We start from the raw sequence: 18422 nt of genomic DNA on the forward strand, positions 1-18422 counted from the left end.
TGGTAGGCTTGTTTGCCAGGGGCTGCTTATGTACTTTTGTCTAATTTCAAGAGTCTGTCCCGTTTCCACCACTACCAGTTCTGTGTAATTTGAGACGGATTGCTTCATTGCATCTTGGGAGTCCCTGTGACACTCTACCTACCGCCTCTCAATTATCCATACCAACTATGGCAACAGGGCCTGGAATCCGCTTTCTTCCTTCTCAGAGTCCTTTGCCCCTTTTCTCAGACAACATGAGCGCTTCTAAAAAAACATTTTTCATGAATTCATTGAATACAAATTGATTTTTAATCTTTCAGATCCTCGTTAATATTATCATATAACCTTAATTCATGAATTTAAAACAAAATTCAGTGCAGAGCTCAAGCTGTGGAGTTTGAAGATATGAGAAGACAGAAGGTGAGAGGTCGGGTAACACAATAGTGAGGAAGGGGTTTCTCTTGTAGTGATTTAAAAAGTAAGGGTGTTCAGTCTTGCAGAGAACACACCTAGGGAAATTTAATGAGGGCCCAAATTAGAACCATTCAGATGTGATCCAGAGTTATTCCCCTAACACCCTCCTCTTCCACCAGGGTCCAAAGATTGATTTGCTTCAGGGGAGAAGCCTATTTCCAGAATCAAATGGAGTTTCGCGTTGGCCTTAAGGCCAGGATCACACAAGTGTCCTAGTTCCACATGTATTTACTCCATGGCTGGACCTGGAAAGTCAGGCATGTGCACTACGAGTGGTTTCTCCCCAGCAGGAGAACCAGTCAGGGTCCCAGTAGTAATGGTAGGTTGCGCTGAAACCTTGAGCAAGATCAGAGGCGTGACACGTTGATCAGTCTGACTGAGAAGAGTATGGGAAGCACACAGGAGGGACCAGATGGAATGGGTCCAAGTCAGCGGTGATGCCACACAAATGCTACGGCAACCAGATGATGCCAGTACCACCAGCTGCCAATTGTCCCCCACTGCCCACCAATCACATTTCTAGGGCTGGCAGTCGGGAGGGTTCAAAGCTGGGGGAGCTTAGGTCAAAGGAGAGGCAACGCTCTCATGCAGAACATAGACTCCCCACCACTGCAGGAACTGGCCATCACCTTGCTGGCAGGAGCAATCAAGGGGCGGTCCCCCAATCATGTGGCCTTCTAACAATACATATAGTTTCTATTTTTTTTTAACACAACCCGATGTGTAGCCTCTTTATTGCCCCCGCGTTTGTTATCTTGTGCCTCCATTCATGGACTGTGCATTTGTTAAGAGTAATTTCCTGAAAATGAGGGTGGTTGGCCCCCCTCCGCAATGGCAACATGACAGCAGCTTATTTGGAGCCCATCCTGGGGGGCGCGTGCCTGTGCAAGTCTCTCTACCTGGGGGGGCGTGGACTTGAGGCAGGCCGAGGTAGCTCGTTCAGCAGGTCACTGGAGGGGAGGGATTTCCATCCCGAGTCCCGCTGCTTCCAGGCTTCTCGGGAGACGTGAGCTGGAACGCCGGTGGAGGATGGTGGAGAAGGGGACACACAAGGGCAGCCATGCCCTGCTCAACCCGGGAGGAGAGAACGAGATGGTAAGTTGGCTCTCACCGGCTGGTGAAGGTGGGCAGAAAACTCACCGAGTTGCCCACTGAGGCTGCAGGCAGTGCCGAGGTTCTTTGCAGAAATAATGCAGTGATGTGCGCCAGTTTGAGGGGGTTCACCGTTCACATCGTATGTTGATTTTTTGTGAGAGGAAAATGCAGCTCCGCAGTTGAGAAGCTGTTGCTGAGATCCGTGTGTAGCCTGCACACGAGTGCGACTCCTTGTTAACTTTTGGGGCCGGTGCAGGTTTTTTTTTTCTGAAGAAGGGAATCATAGTTGGTTATCTAAACCTGTTTGTAGTCAGATTTCAAATATTTTGTCCGGTTGGTTTACCATGTGAGTTGGTGCCTTACAACTCGCAGGGAGTTACTAGTCTAGTCCTTAAAATACTGCCACACATGAAGCATCACGTGGTGCTTCTAAACCGGAAGATGTGCCCTGGACAAAAATGGTTTATCTCCATGCCTTATTTATTTAACTATTAAAGTTGGTGATTCCGGTCGGTGTGTGCTACAGCGAAAGGCTCACGAATGCACGTTTTAACAGTCTATAGCGCTTCAGTTATGGTATTAAGCATACATACAATGCACACTGTTCGTTGCGCACTCCTGGCAGCCTCACATAAAAGAGAAGTATATTTCAGTGGCCAATCAATAGCCTTTGCTCCTAAATGATGCATACCTTCATTCGTTTTCCACAAGCACTCCTGGTGTGGAGGGGGGAGGGGCGGCGAGGGAGGGGGGTTAGAGGGCTTCACTAGTAGCAGTTTGCGTGCTCTATACTCTGCTCGTATTACTTCAGTTATTCTCATGTGATAAACCCCCCCTCTCGCCCCCCCCCTCCCCAACCCAGTGAAGCACTCTGGAGAGGGGTCTGGCTCACAATGTCCCCCCTGCCACGTGCTCATATTATTCAGGAAGGTTCCCCTCCCCGCCCACCCCTGCGATGCCTCAGCTTTCCCTTCCGCTAACCCTGTCCACGGCACAGGCACAACAAAACCTACATTTAAGGGGTGGGGGCTCAGAATCTGGGAGGGGCAACCTAGGTGGAGGCTCCGTCCCCTCTGTTCTATCCCCAGGGATGCCCAATGGTACATTTTAAAGCGCAACTTGCCAGTGAGAATGACAACGTGCTTGGATTTAAAGATACCATACACACTTAGGGCCCGATTCTTGGAGTTTTTTGCACGGTTGAAAGTGACTTTGCACTGCTGCCACAAACCCTAATTCATGGAACTGTGCAAAGTGTATTTTTGCAGTGCAAAGTCCGTGCAAAGTCGTTGTACTGCGAAAATGACTATGCACTAACTTTGCACGGACTTTGCACTAAAAAATACACTTTGCACAGTTGCATAAAGCAGTGCAAAGTCACTTTGAACAGTGCAAAAAATTCCATGAATCAGGCCCTTAGTTGCTTTGATAATTTGTATATCTAAAGCCCAGGTATCTGATCAGGCCTCACCCTTTATGCAAAGGCGACCCCCAGGGGACCAGGCGGCAGTACAGTGTGCCACTGGTCCAACTTCCATAGGAGATACACACCGTACATTGCCGTTCAGTATACCATTATATCACAGTAGAAACATATTTTCACGCTGGCTGTGCCCAGGCATTTATGTTATCTGGCATCTATACAGCGCTTTATATATCATTGGTATGACCTCAAAGCGCTGGAAGGTTGAACGTCCTTGGGGACCGTAGTCCAGGTCAGTGAGAGAGTGGGGTGTTGTAAGGTGCTTGGGTGCACCGGTTATCTGTGCAGCTGGTGTAATTGCCTGCTGGTAGCTGCAGCCTAGCATTAGGTGTGGTGGTATTTTGCTATCGGTTGGATGTGTGCAGTCTGGCGGGTGGACACCAGGACTGGGTTCTGGCTGCGTTAGGCCCGTAGGACGCTTATGTGTGCAGCTGGGCTGATTTGTCATGGGATATAGCTGCGTTTTATTAGAGTTAGGAGGTGTTCATGAGGTAATGTTCGTATGTGAGCAGCTAGGCCGAATTGATTGAGGGGTATAGCTGCGCTCTAATTGTGTGGTGGTGTAGAGTAGAGGGCACGCATAGTGATATGGAGGAGAGTGTTTGCGTGGAGTTATGATCTAAGGCGATTGATATTCTGCATTTCAGGCATGTGGTTGTTTCTAAGTGAATTGATAAGCGTTTTCAGGATGACATTGTCCGGGATCTCATTGAGTATTAGTCATCGGGTTGCTAGGGTTCAATTGCTTTAGAAAGACGTGGTTGGGATCACGGAAAGAGCCACGTGTTTAGAGCTTTCTGCAATGTCATATAGTCTTGGATGTGTCGAATATGAGGGGGAAGCGAGTGCCACAGAGTTGGGGCCAAGGTTGAGAAGGTGGTTCCCCCTATTCGGACAGAGTTAGAGGTTGGAATCACTAGAAGGAGGGCAGTGCTTGGATGGGAGGTAGGGTTTCATCATTTCTTGTAGGTATATTGGGCCGGTCTTGTGCACTGCTCGGTGTGTGATGCATAGGGCCTTGAAGGTGGCCCTTCATCTGACTGGGAGCCAGTGGAGGGTTCGAAGAGCCAGTGGCGTCGCTAGGGGGAGGGCTGGGGGGGCCAGGCCCCCCCCATGAAACCCTCTGCCCCCCACCTAAGAAGAGCAGTGACCATGTTCTTCGCCTACTTTTGTCTGTGCCCCCCTACTTTTGTCTTTGGCCCCCTCTGTGCCCCTCCTAAATTTGATTCCTGGCGACACCACTGCGAAGAGCTGGTGAGATGTGGTCTCTTTGACCCAGGGCAAGGAGGAGTTTAGCAGCAGCGTTTTGTGCTCTTTGGAGTTTGCTCAGTTGGTCTGCCGGGGCACCTAGGTATAGGGAGTTGGCATAGTTCAGTCTCGACATCACAATAGACATAACAGCGGCAAGTCTGCTCGGGAAGGCGAGGTAGGGAAACAAGCATCTGGGAAGTTTGAGGTGGTAGTGACAGCATTTTGACATGTTGTTGATCTGACGGGAGGGGGTCAGGCCTGAGTCCATTGTGCAGCCTGTTTTTTTCACTGTATAAGAGGGGGGGAGGAGGGCCGATGGATGGGGATATGGTAGCGGATGAGGTAGAAGGGGAGTATAGCTGCACACCATGATTTCTGTTTTAGCAGGGTTCAAAAGGAGGTGGTTTATTGTCATCCATCTGTCAATATTGCGGAGACAAGCTCCAAGGTCGGGAAGGGGGTTGGTGACTGACTTGGGAATTCTTAGGATGATTTGGGTATCGTCAGTTTAGTTGTAAAAGGAGAGGATGCGCGCGCAGATGACTCCTGGTAGAGTGGTCATATAGAGGTTGAACAGGAGAGCAGACAGGCATGCGCCTTGGGGTACTCCAGTGTTCACCTAGTGAGCAGTTGAGACATAAGGGGAGAGGAGGGTTATTTGTTTCCTGTTGCTGAGGGAGGAGGCAATCCATTTGAGAGCAGTGCCACAGATTCCTAGGGAGTGAAGGCGGTCAAAGAGGATTGAGTGGTTAACCGTGTGAAAGGCTACAGAGAGATCGAGGATAATCAGTGCTGCGCAGCCTTCAGAGTCTGCAGTGAACTTGAGATCATCCCAGATCGAGATCAGAGTGGTTTCTGTTCCATGTTGTGGGCTGAAGCCTGATTGTAAGGGGTCGAGGAGGCAGTTGGATTCTACGAAGGAGTTGAGCTGTGAGTATGCTGTCTGGTAAAAGCTTTTCGTGAGAAATCTGGTGTTGGAGATCAGACTGTAATTCTTGAGGTCAAGCAGTTCAAGGGATTCCTTTTTTAGAAGTGGCTTGATATGGGCTATTTTGAAGGCTTCAGGGAAAATGCAAGAGGTGAGGGAGTCATTTAGTATGGGTCTTGCATGTTCTCTTGCGCAGGAAGACAGGAATATTCCTTTCAGGATAGAGGCGGGGCAGGGGTCGAGGGGCGACCCGGAGGGTTTGCTGGCTGATAATAGGTTAAGGAACTCCTCTCTGGAGATGGGTTTGAAGGAGTCGAAGGTAAGGAAATCGGGCATCAGGGCAATGGGATCCGGAGGGGTCAGCAATGGGAAGGAGGAGGGACAGTTTAGTGTTGAACTATGTCCTGTCGAGAGCAATGTTGCAGAAGTGTAGGGAGAGGGAGTCGCAGAGTGGTTGTGTGGGGCTGGGTTGGGTAGAGGAGCTAGTGGGTTTGACGAATTCTGATATGATCATGTGGAGTTCTTTGCTGCGGTTGCCACAGTTGAGAATTCGTTTATTGTAATAGGTGTTTTTGGCTTTTCGGTTTTCAGCATTGTAGTTGCAGTGCAGGGGGGTGGAGAAGCAGGGCTTCGGCTAGGACGGGAAGGGTCTTGACTTTGATCCAGCATTTGAGATGCCGGGAGGGTTGTCAGGGGAGCTGTTGGAGGAGGGGCAGGGGTGTGGATAGAGAAAGGGATGGCAAAGTGGTCGGTCCAGATGAGTGGTTTGGGAGGGGATAAGTAAACAAGGTCATGGGAGCTGAAAATTGCATCAAGGATGTGCCCCCCTGAGTGGGCTGGGCCAGTCATGTGATGGCAGAGGTTGAGTGCATCAAGACTGTCAACCAGCTGATGAGTCATGGGGTTAGTGGGGATTGTCTCGGGAGGATAGTACAGGGGCTTGGAAGTAAGACAACATGGAGCAACAGAGGTTCTATCCCCGAATCCGCACTTAGAAACCTCTGGGTATTGAGCACGTTATAAATAACATATCATATCATATCAAACCAGATATTAAAGTCTCCTAGGAGAGTAAGAAATGTCTTGGGAGGATAGCTCAGCGGCAATGTGCACGCCTTGGAAGCAAGACGACACAGAGCACCACAGGTTTGATCCCCGGGTCCACGCTTAGAAACCTCTGGGTATTAAGCGCATTATAAATAACCTATCATCATCATCATGGGTGGACTTGGCGCAGGAGGTGAGCTTGGGTGTGAAGCCCTTAGAGTTCATGGTTGAAAGCCAGGTCTGTATGTCTGGGTGTTCATTGTTGTTGGTGAGGGCTATGAATTCGGTCTTGGAGGGGTTGAGTTTCAAGTATGCACTGGACATCCAAGACTGGATAAGCGAGAGGCAGGGTTTGAGCCTGTGGATGTCCTTGATGGAGTCGATCTTGAGGTATAGCTGCGTGTCATCAGCGCATTGATGGATGTGGATGTTGTGTGTGGCGGGGAGGGCTCCCGGCAGCTCCATGTATAGATTCAAGATCACTGGGGAGAGGAGGGAACCCTGCGGGACTCCACAGGTGACGGGTAGCATTTGCGATCAAGAGGAGTCCATCTGAACAAACTGCTGGCGGGCGGCGAGGCAGGACATTAACCAGCGTATGTCAAGGTTACGGATCCTCATGCGCCAATTCAGGGTGTATGCAAGCGCCTGGTGGTCTAATGTGTCGAAAGTGGCTGATAGGTCAAGATGAACCAGGAAGCAGGGGTGGCCGTCTTCAAGGATGTTTAGGGTGTCATCGACCACCTGTATGGTTGCTGTCTCCATGCTGCAGCTGGGTCTGAACCAGGATTGGTAGGTTTGGAGGAGATTGTTGGTGTTGATGTGTGGCTCCAGTTGTGCGGATACCGCTTTCTCAATGATCTTATCTAGGAAGAGAAGATGGGTGATGGGGCGATAGTTACCTAGGTTCCAGAATGGGTTTCTTTAGTAGAGGGAGGATTTGTCATGTTTTTAGGATCGATGGCAAGGTGCCTTGAGTTACAGAGCTGTTCATGATTTCCACGTAGAGAAGGCAAGCTTCTGCTGGGAAGGTCTTGAGGATGGATGCTGAGAGGATGCTGTCTGCATATGATGTGGCTTTGAGGTCAGCTAGGGTTTCTACCAGGTGCTCTGTCAAGAGTGTCTTGAATGTTGTGGAGATTTCACGAGGAGAGACATGAGGTGGGTCTGTGGATGCAGAGCTGGTGTCTGTGTGTTGGTGAATCTTGCTGATTTTGTCGATGAAGGAAGTGTTGATGGCAGGAAGTGTTGATGGCAGTGGATTTTTCGATGGAGTGTGGTATGGCAGGGTTGGGATCAGGGTTCACGCAGGGCTTGACCGCTTTGATGAGGGCTCTTCTTTTGTTGTTGGCTTCTGCTATGGTATTCTGATAGTAGGGGGCCTTGGTTGTGTTGATTAGTTGCCAGTGGGTTGCTCAGAGTTCTTTGAGGAGTGTCAGGTCAGATGAGGTCCAGGAGAGGCACCAGGTTTTCTATTGTTTCCTAATGACTCTTTTGCTGAGGTTTAGTCTTTGTGTGTACCAGGGTTCTGACGGTTTTGCGTTGCAGGTGCGTTTTTTCAGAGTCGCAGTTCGGTTGGGGGTGTTCGGTCCATGTAAAGTGGAAGTTTTCCAAAGTCTTCCGTGAGGGCTTCCACCAGGAGATTCTTGAAGGACCTGAAGGTTTGTCCGATGGATTCCTGCTGGGAGTGCTTGACTGGGGTGGTGTGCAGGATGTTGAAAGGCACGGCTAAGCGGTCAGACCAGTAAAGCAGGAGAGGAGATCTGTAGTGGATGGAAGACAGTGCACTGACGATTAGGTTGAGGATGTTACCTTTCTTGTGCGCTGGGACTTTCATGTGCTGTGTGAAACTGAGGATGTCGAGAAGGCAGAGGAGAGCTTCGTCGGTTAGGTGGCCTAGTTGCCTGAGAGGTTGAAATCACATAGGAAGTTGTTGTTGGCATGCGTGAGGGACATGGTGGTGAAGAGGTCGGTGAAGTCTCCCATGAAGGCAGTGTTGGGTTTGAGTGGTCTGTAGATGAGATGGAAGGTGACTGTTTCCATCGGGGAGGGCAGGAAGTGGTAGGAGAGAACTTCGAAAGAGCCAATGTTGTCGACGCCAAGTCGAGCGCAGGGCTATGAGGACTTGTGGATGATTTAGAGGCCTCTGTCTGTCTTGTTTGGCCAGTCTCTGTGTTGCATGCCGTAGCCGCCGGGGACATGTACGTCTAGGATGTGAGTGGAATTGAGCGTCATCCACTAGTAAAAAAAAAGACGCACACACTTCCTGTTGTTGTGGGTATCAGAATAGCATTAAAGAGCGAGAGTAGTTTTGTTCAGAGAGAAGGAAGAGGAGAGGCATAAGAGTCAGAGCCGAAGTTGGTCAAGCAAAATAAGTAAATAGAAGGTTCCAGAGCAGGAGTTAGCTGAGGTAAGAGGCCCTCACTGTGGATGAGGGCAGGCTTCATGCCAAGGGTCGAGCATTGTGCTTGTTAAGGGCATGGGCCCAAAGGCTGGTAGGAGCCACGTATTAAAGATGAGCTTGGTGAATAGCTTTCGGGGAAATCTAGCCCATACACTGGTTGCAGCAGTAATGCCACCGGACCCACCTGAAGATGGTTAGGAAGAAAAACACTGCCCATAAGTAGCAAGGTTGTGGGGATTGCTACCCAAGATAATAGAGAAAATCCCATAATACAAGAGGGGAAGCTACTGGTCTTACCTGGTAGCAGTCCCAAGACCATCACATCACAGAAGGAATGCCAGGCTCTTTTGGCAAGGTTTCCTTGCGCACTTTAAGTGATCCCGAGTTTGTGAGTGATCTAAAGGTCACTGGGGCTCATAACAAGCTCGCCCCTATCCTGGCGGTCAATCCGCCCAGATACCGGCAAGCGGTAATAGCATTACCGGGCACCTGACCTGCCAGTATTACCGGCAGATAATTACAGGTGCTGGCGAGGGTATGGTATTCCACATGCCATGGATTCCGTAGGACTCCATGGGGGTAATGTCGGTATTACCGGCACCAGTAATAGTGGTGCCAGTAACACCGCTGCCTTTGCCAGTGGGTTGCCTGATTTACCTCCAGCTTGTATCTTGTCCATGCAATCAATGTTTATCCCCCTGACCATATGACTCCCTCCTCATTATATTGTGTTTCCAAATAAACCTGATTGTTACTTACTTTCCTTGGGTGCATGAAGTCTGTTCCCTGGGCCTCGTGGCAGAACATAACTACTAGGTTAAAATCTTTTAATGGAATTCGTCCTCATAGGATACATATGAAAAGCGGTAAAGACAGGCAGATCTAAATTGTCTGTCAGCATCTTGTGCCCCCCAGAGTGAATGATGGTCTAGGTGGTCAAGCCCTGTTCATCCATTTCATGCAATTGATGTTACCCTTGGTTTGCAGGAGCTGTTCGGATACAGGACCAGCCAATGGCTGAGGATCCTCTGCATCGCGGGGTACGCCCTCTCCCTGGGGCTCCTGCTGCTGCTCTTCTACTGGAAGCCAGAGTGGGGCGTCTGGGCAAACTGTGTGCCATGCCGCTTGCAAGACGCTGAGGTTATACTCCTCAGGACCACAGTAAGTTTATGTTGAGACCTTGTTGAGGAAAACCCATCTTTGGACTTTGAACTGCAGAAGTGAACTGTGAGCAATTGTGGTTGTTGGATTTGCTTCGCTTGTCAAGTTATGTTACACAATAAAGGAATATGAACCCGGTTATTCACTGCTCTGATGCCAGCAGCGCCTTCTTCAATCATTCTTTCCCTGATTCATAGCCAATCACACGAGACACGCCCCCCCTCCCCAAGTGTCTGCTGAGACCACCCTGGGAGCAGTGAAATTGCCCTGCAGACCAACTTCTGTGTTTTCTTTGCATAATTCGAGGCAGGTGGAAGCAGTTGAGGAGTTCGGGAAGGTCAGCAAAGACTGTGGGTAGATTCTGTATTTTTTTGGAGAGGGCGTGAACCCGGAGTAAAATGGGTGAGTGCACTCAGAGACCAGGTATATGCTTGTCCTTTTACTCATGCCTCTTCTCCTACGCTGCTTGGGAACACTACTCACAATTAAGAATACAAGTGTAAGTACAATTTCACCTTTGGTACAAGCCTGTACTACACAGTTATGTGGTAGCAGTGGCTGAGCAGCCAGACTTATCTCAAGAGGGATGTGAGCAGTACATTATGTTACACAAAGGACTTGCAATCGCAGTAGTTCAAACAAACACTATTTAAGGTTTCTTGGTAAAAGAATATACATTTATTTACACAGTCAGTTGGAAAACATTCCACTGAGCACCACACACCGTGGGTAATAATAAGCAGCGCTCAGATACGTGAGGGGTTTTAGCGCTATATAAATGCTAAATTATAATAATAATAATAATTATTATTATTATTATTATTATTATTAGTAAGAAGCAGATCAATATCACACTATAATACACTACAGTACACAACCAAAAAGTTTCTGAACAAGTTAGGCTCCCATGAAGTGGGAGCAAAATGGCACTTCACTAACTTTCAAAAGGGGTACAAAGACAAAGGCTAAAAATAATTAAAGCACAATTACTTTCATAGGCAGGGCAAATAGTTTCAGTTCACTACAACAGGCAATTCAATTCAATAGGCCTGGGCCAATGTCAATGGTTCAGTGTCTTGGATAGGATAGCACAGTTCTGGTAGTAAACGGTTAAGTCTTTGCCAATGTTCGAAGAAGTAGTTTGCCAGAAAAAGCTGTATATGTCGGATTAGGAGCGAACAAGACTGCAAAGTTGGGAAAGTTTCACAAACTGTCACAGCGGCAGAAAAGATTTCCATACCGCGTTTGCACAGTACCTTAGGTATGAAGAAAAGCTGTAGCTGAGGCAGTTGTTCCTGGCAATTCCTGTAGATCTCGCTGTTCCTGAGATTCAGTCATGGGGACAAGAAGGAGGACGTCGGGAGGTTTGTGCACTGCCCAGGGAAGAGGCCACAAGCTTGGCTTAGCATCGGTTTTAAGGTGTGAGTGCCTTGAAGTCCACAAACTGGTATCCTTCTCACTGGCTATCGGGGTTTCAACAGCACTCTGATGAAAATTCGACCAGTATGGAGACGGTGTCCAGGTGGCTTACAAGTTGGTTATGATATGATATGATCGTTTATTTATATGGCGCCTATACACAATGTGTTTCACAGCGCTGCAAGGCAAGGAAGGGAACAAGGGAAAATACAACAACATTCTTACAGGCCATGAACAGTAAGGATGTGAAATTAACTATCGTACTCGGCCTGACGACATTTCAGATAGTGCAAGGGCTAAGACATAGATAATGAAGGGAGGGGGGAGTGGGAAGGAAATGGAAACAGACAGGCGACTACCGTACTAGGCCTGACGACATTTCTGGTAGAGCCGGAGGAAAACAAAAGGTGAGGGAGAGGGGTGCAGAAAGGGAGGGGAGGAACAAAACAAGTGACCATCGTACTAGGCCTGACAACGTTTCAGATAGTGCTGGAGGGAGGGGGGGAACATTAAGGGGATAGCGGAACGACAGACGAGGTTGCTATCATAGTAGGTCCAGGGACAATTCTGATAGAATAAGTGCATAGAAGAAAGTAAGGGGAGGAGGGGAGGAGATAGGAAAAGGGAGAGGGGTGGGGAGGAGAGAACAGAGAGTAAGCAGTCAAAAAGAGTGGAGAAGCAAGAGAGGAGAGTGAATACAATTGCAGAAGTCATTAGTAGCACATAATGTTGCAAGCCAGGATACAAGATGAAGATGGGAACAGCATGATTCAGGGCCACCATGAGTACAAGATGCAAAGGAAGTCCAGCATGAGAGTTGAGAAAGAGTGACGCACCGTGAATGAATGAAGTCCATAAAAGTAAAATCTAGCATTGGCCACAAGACAGTGATGGTGAAACCAGAAAGTATCAGGACAGACTCCTGTGTGCAGGAAGGGGGGGGCACAAGGGAACAACACAGGAGGACCACCAGAGAGGGTGGGGGTGGCCTGAGGGGACATAGGGTGTAAACACATGTTGGTTCATGCTTACCTGCTGTTTTAGCAGGGGGTCGGACCCTGGATCCTCCTGGTCCAAACAGGTCCAAACAGCAATAGCCCTTTTCTTTTACTGCCCTTCACTTCGGACGCCCAGGCGCGAGACGCCCTTCATCTAAGCGTTAAGAGCAGGAAGGAAGAGGCAGGGCTAAGAACGTGGGTGGTGCTTAGGCTAGGTGACCTAGATCCACTTACACCTGCTCCCCAGCTGCAAAGGAAAAGAGGCTGGAGGGCTCCTTAAGTAGGGAAAAGAGCGGCAAGCAGGAAGGCACCAGGTGGGCGGGGCTTGCTAAGTGGTGAAAAGGAGCAGCAAGCAGGAAGGCACCAGGTGGGTGGGGCTTAGGCCAGGTGACCTAGATCCACTTACACCTGCTCCCCAGCTGCAAAGGAAAAGAGGCTGGAGGGCTCCTTAAGTAGGGAAAAGAGTGGCAAGCAGGAAGGCACCAGGTGGGCGGGGCTTGCTAAGTGGTGAAAAGGAGCGGCAAGCAGGAAGGCACCAGATGGGTGGGGCTTGCTAAGTGGTAAAAAGGAGAGGCAACCAGGAAGGCACCAGGTGGGCCGGGCTTAGGCCAGGTGACACAGATCCACTTACACCTGCTCCCCAGCTGCAAAGGAAAAGAGGCTGGAGGGCTCCTTAAGAGGGAAAAGAGCGGAAAGCAGGAAGGCACCAGGTGGGCGGGGCTTCCTAAGTGGTGAAAAGGAGCGGCAAGCAGGAAGTGCACCAGGTGGGCGGGGCTTGCTAAGTGGTGAAAAGGAGCGGCAAGCAGGAAGTGCACCAGGTGGGCGGGGCTTGCTAAGTGGTGAAAAGGAGAGGCAACTAGGAAGGCATCAGGTGGGTGGGGCTTAGGCCAGGTGACCTAGATCCACTTACACCTGCTCCCCAGCTGCCAAGGGAAGAAGTCGTCCTTGAAGGGCTTCTCTGTCGATGGAGTTTCAGGCAATTTGGACATGCAGCAGGGCTTCACCGGGCAAACCAACGGTCCAGGAGTTGCAGCAGTCGTCTTCCTTCAGCTCGTCTTCGGTTCTTTTGTTCCAGTGGTCGACTCTGCCTTCCAAGTCCCAGAGACCTGCTTTTAAACAGTTTTCTCCCATTCATTCCAGCCTAGCTGCCACTCACCCAGCAGGGTGGCTGTCCTTGCCGGACAGTCAGCCGGCCAATCACACCAGAGTGCATTCAGGTCTCCTAGGAGACTAAGCACAGGGAGTTTCGGGCACCTTACTCACATCCTGTCCACCCCAGACACTCAGGCGCCAGAGGAGGGTTTCAGCACTGAAGCCCGCCAAAGGGCATCGAACAAAGGGACCAAACCTGGTTTGGCGCGCAGAGTTAAACACAAGAAGGACCTTTCCTAAAAGAAATGGCGAAAAAAGATGACCGGAGTCTGTTTTTACAGAGGGGTCATGGGCGCCATATTGAAAAACATGGCTGTCCGGATTTTTAGCTACCGGTGTTCGCGGTTGGGAAAAAACCATGGTAGTTTGTTCTAAAACCACTGCCACCAGCCATTTCAAGAGAAAAGGGAAACATTTGACTGTTACATGAGTGTTTAGACACAGGGGATGCTAGGCAACCCCTGCAGCACTCCATAGGAAGATAGGGTGTGCTGGGTCTATGAATTTAAAAAGACTAGCAAAGTCAATTTAACTTTGCATGCTCTGGGAGACAGTAGTCAGTCTCAGAGAAGGTATTTAAACCTTGGAGAGTCTGAAAGACACCCCTGTGCCACTGCACTGAAGATTCTGTGTGACACACAAGAAAAAGATGATGCCTATGGAGTTATTTAAAAACTCCATATCCAAAGAACACAAAAGTAAAATACATGAAAGAGTGGGAAAAAAGGCTCACACTCTTTCCAGGTAAAAAGTTTAAATCCTAGAAATCCAGCAAAGTTGCTGGGAGTCTCAAAAGGTAAGGGAAATTAGCACATTCTTGAGAATTCTCCCTAACACCCCCCATGCGCACCAGAAGCTGTGGCCCCCCATGTGCCTGCAACCTTTGGCTCTCCAGATATTTTGGACTACAACTCCCAGTTTTAACTTTATATGTGATGATTCGATGTGATTTTAACCTATTGCTTTTTGTTTGAAAAGTGATTCTTTTTATTGTTATTGAAGTTTTGTACTTTGATGGATATTACCTATCGAAATAAAATATTTTTAAATGACTGACTACAACTCCCAGCATGCCTACACATCAGAGCTAATGGTAAGGAATCGTGGGAATTGTAGTCCAAAACATTTGGAGAGCCACATGTTGTAGACTCTTGTTCTGGGCCATTATAGATTAAAACAGTTAACATTACAAAATGAAAGGAGAGCCCTGGGAGAGAGGTTTCAACCCAATTCCAAAGTCCCTCTCCATGCCTCTGCACTGCACTGCTGTGGTTATAACGCTTGCACACTACACATTAGGCTACCACACTGCTACCACACTGCGGCCACAGTCATATGCTTGATTCCATTGATGGCAAGCACTTCATGGGGTCCTCTCTAAATCCAAACCTTAATGACACTCTGCATTCACAAGGGGCTGCCCCTTTCCCTAAAATTAAGACACACAAAAGCATATTGGTTTCTCTAGGGTTTGACTGCAATTGTGCTAAGGTGTAAAATGGTATTGTGTACAACTCAGACAATGAAGACTTCCCATTTATTCATTTCTTTCTTTGTTACCATATTTTATTGACAATTTTATAATAAAGTGAAGAGTTTCAAAAAGATACAAGTTACCCACAAATGTACAATCCAAAGCAAACTCAATGACTAGCAGTAAGAAAGCTTGTAGAGGACTAATGCAATGCAGGGTGAGTGGCAACAGCACATGCAGCACAGCTGACAGGGAAGATGGGAGGAGAGGAAGTGGGCCAGAATACAGCTGAGTGCACACAACTCCAAATAAACCACTATAGGTCCAGGATGCCAGACGCTCAACAGCAGATCCTGGGAAGCAGTCCCACGAGGGACCCAGAGCACCAATGGGAGCAGCCTGGAGAGATATCTGACACCTCCCCCCAGTCCTCCTGATCATCCAACCTGGCAAATATGCTCCTCGCATACCTGACCAGCAGGGTCATACATGACATACAATGTTACATGTTTGGCATAACGACTGAATTCCAGAGTTTTAAAACCATCTTCTTGGCACATGTTAAAGCGTTATACACACACCGCCATCTGGGCAAAAGCAGCTGAAAGGAATGGGGCAGGAAGTGGGAAGCTACTGCTGCTGTACGAGGAGGGACATTCATCTTACAAGTGCAGTCCAATCAAAATATGCCTCTGGAGCATCCTGGCCCTCCAGCAGGAGCGACCCAATGCCCCCCGTCACCACCCCTCAGTAAGCAAGGCCGGCATGCACCACACTCAATAAGCGAGAACGTGCATATCCTCTGTAGAGACACATGATCCAGCAAAGCCCTCTCTGCATTTCATACCACAGAATCAAATCACGTTTCTATCCTTCAGTGTCCCCCACACACCTTTCTCTCTGCACCCCAAGCGCTAATCTGTTTACTAGACTGACTGCTCTATTGCAGTGAGTGCCAAAGTTAGCCCCCCCCACCCCCTCCCAGATAACTGATGAGCTTTCACTTTTTCTTGCTTTCTTCTTTTCCTTTTCTTGGTTGCAATTGTTGTGGGGAAGGGGTAGAACTGCAGGGTGTAGAATAAAGAATGTAGAAGTAGCGAGGCCGCGGGCCGTTGCCACAGCAACACATTGGTGCATGAGTGTTGCACAATGGCCTTGCATAATCTCAGCCACTTGATAGATGGTCACGTTAAATTCAAGAAACTAAAAAGAGACTATAAAGAAGAGCACTGGTTCAGAGGTTCGAATCCTGCTCCCAAGGGAGCGCTCTTGTAGTACTTTCTTGCAATGCACCACTTGTTTTAAATGTGTTTCTTTGTTTTGTATAAAGCCAACTGTTTTATAAACCAACAGAGCCCATTTAATTCAGATCATGGGTTTTAAACGTATGCCGTTTGAGGTGGTGGAGTGGGTGGGGGGGCTGGTGCCCTGTAGAACTCAGAGGGAACCAGGTAGCCAGTCACTGCGGCCCACAGGGGTGTTAGCAGGGGAGGGAGTGAGGGAAGGAAGAGGAGAAAAGGAGGGTTTGAGAAGCTTCCGGAACTTAAGGAGAGGGCCAGGGAGACCGTTCCAGAGGGATGATCCTGCGGAAGAGAGCGATCTACCCCCCACTCTCTGTTTAGAGAAGCGTCAGATCTGCAGAGAGTTGGAGCTAGAGGAGCCAGGGGCTCTAGCCGGGAAGTATTTAGGGAGAGAGAGTTGGATGCAGCGTGTCCCAAGCCCCAGAAAGCCTTGTGGATGATGCAGAGGGTCTTGAACTTGATCCTACTAACAACCGGGAGCCAGTGGAGAGATTTAAGGGCTGGAGAGATCTGGTCCCTGGGCTTGAGGCCAAGGATAAGTCTTGCAGTCCTATTCTGGATGAGCTAAAGGGGGTGAAGGGAAGATAAAGGAAGATTCAGGAAGAGGCTGTTAGAGTGGTCCACCCTAGAGAGGACCAGAGCACTGGAGACATTCTGTTTCTGGGGGAAGGTGAGGAAATTGAGAATGCCTCTGAGGAGGTGCAGCTGATAGTGGGCCTTCTTGGCAAGGTCTGCAATGTGAGGAGAGATGGAGAGAGAAAAGCCAAAGATGACACCAAGGTTTTATTGCTTCACAACAGGGTGAGGGGAGGGGACCAATACAGGGCAGCCAGAGGGTAGAAAGGAAGGAGGGAGCTGGGGTCCCAAGGAGAAGGATCCCAGTCTTACTGGCATTAAGGCACAGATCATTGGCAGCACACCATACCTGAATTGCTGTCAGTCAGGGATGAGAGAAGAGGAAGAGGAGGCAGTAGAGGAAGCTTGAAGAAGAGCTGTGTGTTGTCTGCATAACACTGTAAGACAGGAGAGAAGGAGGAGATCAGTTGGGCCAGAGGGGCGAGGTAGATGTTGAAGAGCCACAGTGAGAGGATAGAGCCTTGAATGACACCACAGGTGGAGAGTGTGATAGGGGAGAGAAAAGAGCCCCGCAGGACCTGGGAAGGTCGGTCAGAGAGGAATGAGGTCAATCTTTCCAGTGCCAGGCCCGTGATGCCAATGGTGTCACTGAGCCAATTTGTCATTGTGGCATGATTCACTGTGTCAAAGACAGAGGAAAGATCCAGAAGGATAAAAACGGATGGAGTGTTGGAATCTAGATTTGAGAACAAGTAATCACAGGTGTTTAGTAGAGCGGTTTCCATGCCTCTGGCTGCTCTGAAGCCAGACTGGTGGTCGTGGAGACAACCATCAGATTCAGTGTGGTGGATAAGCTGGGAGATGGCCAGCTTCTCCAAGAGTTTGCCCAGAAATGGGGCAATGGTGATAGGGTGGTGCTTATCCGGGCAGGAGGGGTCGGCAGAGGGATTTTGTCCTTTCGTCACTCCTGCACACATATGGTTAATCTACTATCTGTTGGGTGCAGCCAATCCTCTTGTCTTTTCTTATTGTTTTAGTCTCCCCAATCCTACTGTCCATGACTTCATTTGTTGGTGCTTAATATGTCATGACATGTTGCGCCACCATGCATGCGGCACTAGTGCAGAAGCCTTACTTTGTGCTGGGTCAGGTCCATTATCTTGTGCATTTCGCACAATATTTATCGACTTTCAATTAACAATGCTTTAATTGACTGCTGTCATACAAACAAAGTTCTTAAAGCAAGATACAGTAGTCGCATATACTTTCATATATCAAAACACTAAAATAAATAAGTATAACATTTATTGCAGCTTAAAATCCCACTGACAAAGTAAAAACGTATAAATATACATTAAATTACAAAAGCCTCGAGAAATGGGCAAAAAAGAGGAAATGATTTCAGATGTTCAGGCCGGTTTTAAAAGAGGGTGTGCACTGTACCCCAGGCTTTCTGCCTATACGTGATACAAACTAAATATGCGACTCTACAGAAGAATCGCTTTTTATGGTGTTTGTAGATTTTGAATCTGCGTTTGACTCTGGCGAGCGAGGTATTGCTTTGGAATGTTTTCACCGATCTTAAGATCCGTCCAGAATGCCTCTGACCTATTAAAAGGCTTCCTGATGATAATACATCTTGTGGCGGGTGGGGGGTGGGGGTGGGGGGTGGAGAAAGAG

The 18422-nt window shown here is 48.7% G+C and overlaps 1 protein-coding gene across 3 annotated transcripts in view; it reads left to right on the plus strand.

Annotated features, from left to right (window-relative positions):
- Positions 1-1439: 1439 nt before the first annotated feature.
- Positions 1440-18422, plus strand: part of LOC138491108 (probable cation-transporting ATPase 13A4) — a 1567030-nt gene continuing 1550047 nt past the window's right edge. For all 3 annotated transcript variants that reach the window (XM_069617430.1, XM_069617431.1, XM_069617432.1), the window contains exons 1-2: positions 1440-1548; positions 9649-9822. In XM_069617430.1, coding sequence (XP_069473531.1) covers positions 1483-1548; positions 9649-9822 — 240 coding nt within the window. In that variant the 5' untranslated portion in view covers positions 1440-1482. The remainder of the gene's footprint in view (positions 1549-9648; positions 9823-18422) is intronic.

This window comes from Ambystoma mexicanum, chromosome 10, assembly GCF_040938575.1.
Source record: "Ambystoma mexicanum isolate Mex_15411 chromosome 10, UKY_AmexF1_1, whole genome shotgun sequence".
Lineage (NCBI taxonomy): Eukaryota > Metazoa > Chordata > Amphibia > Caudata > Ambystomatidae > Ambystoma > Ambystoma mexicanum.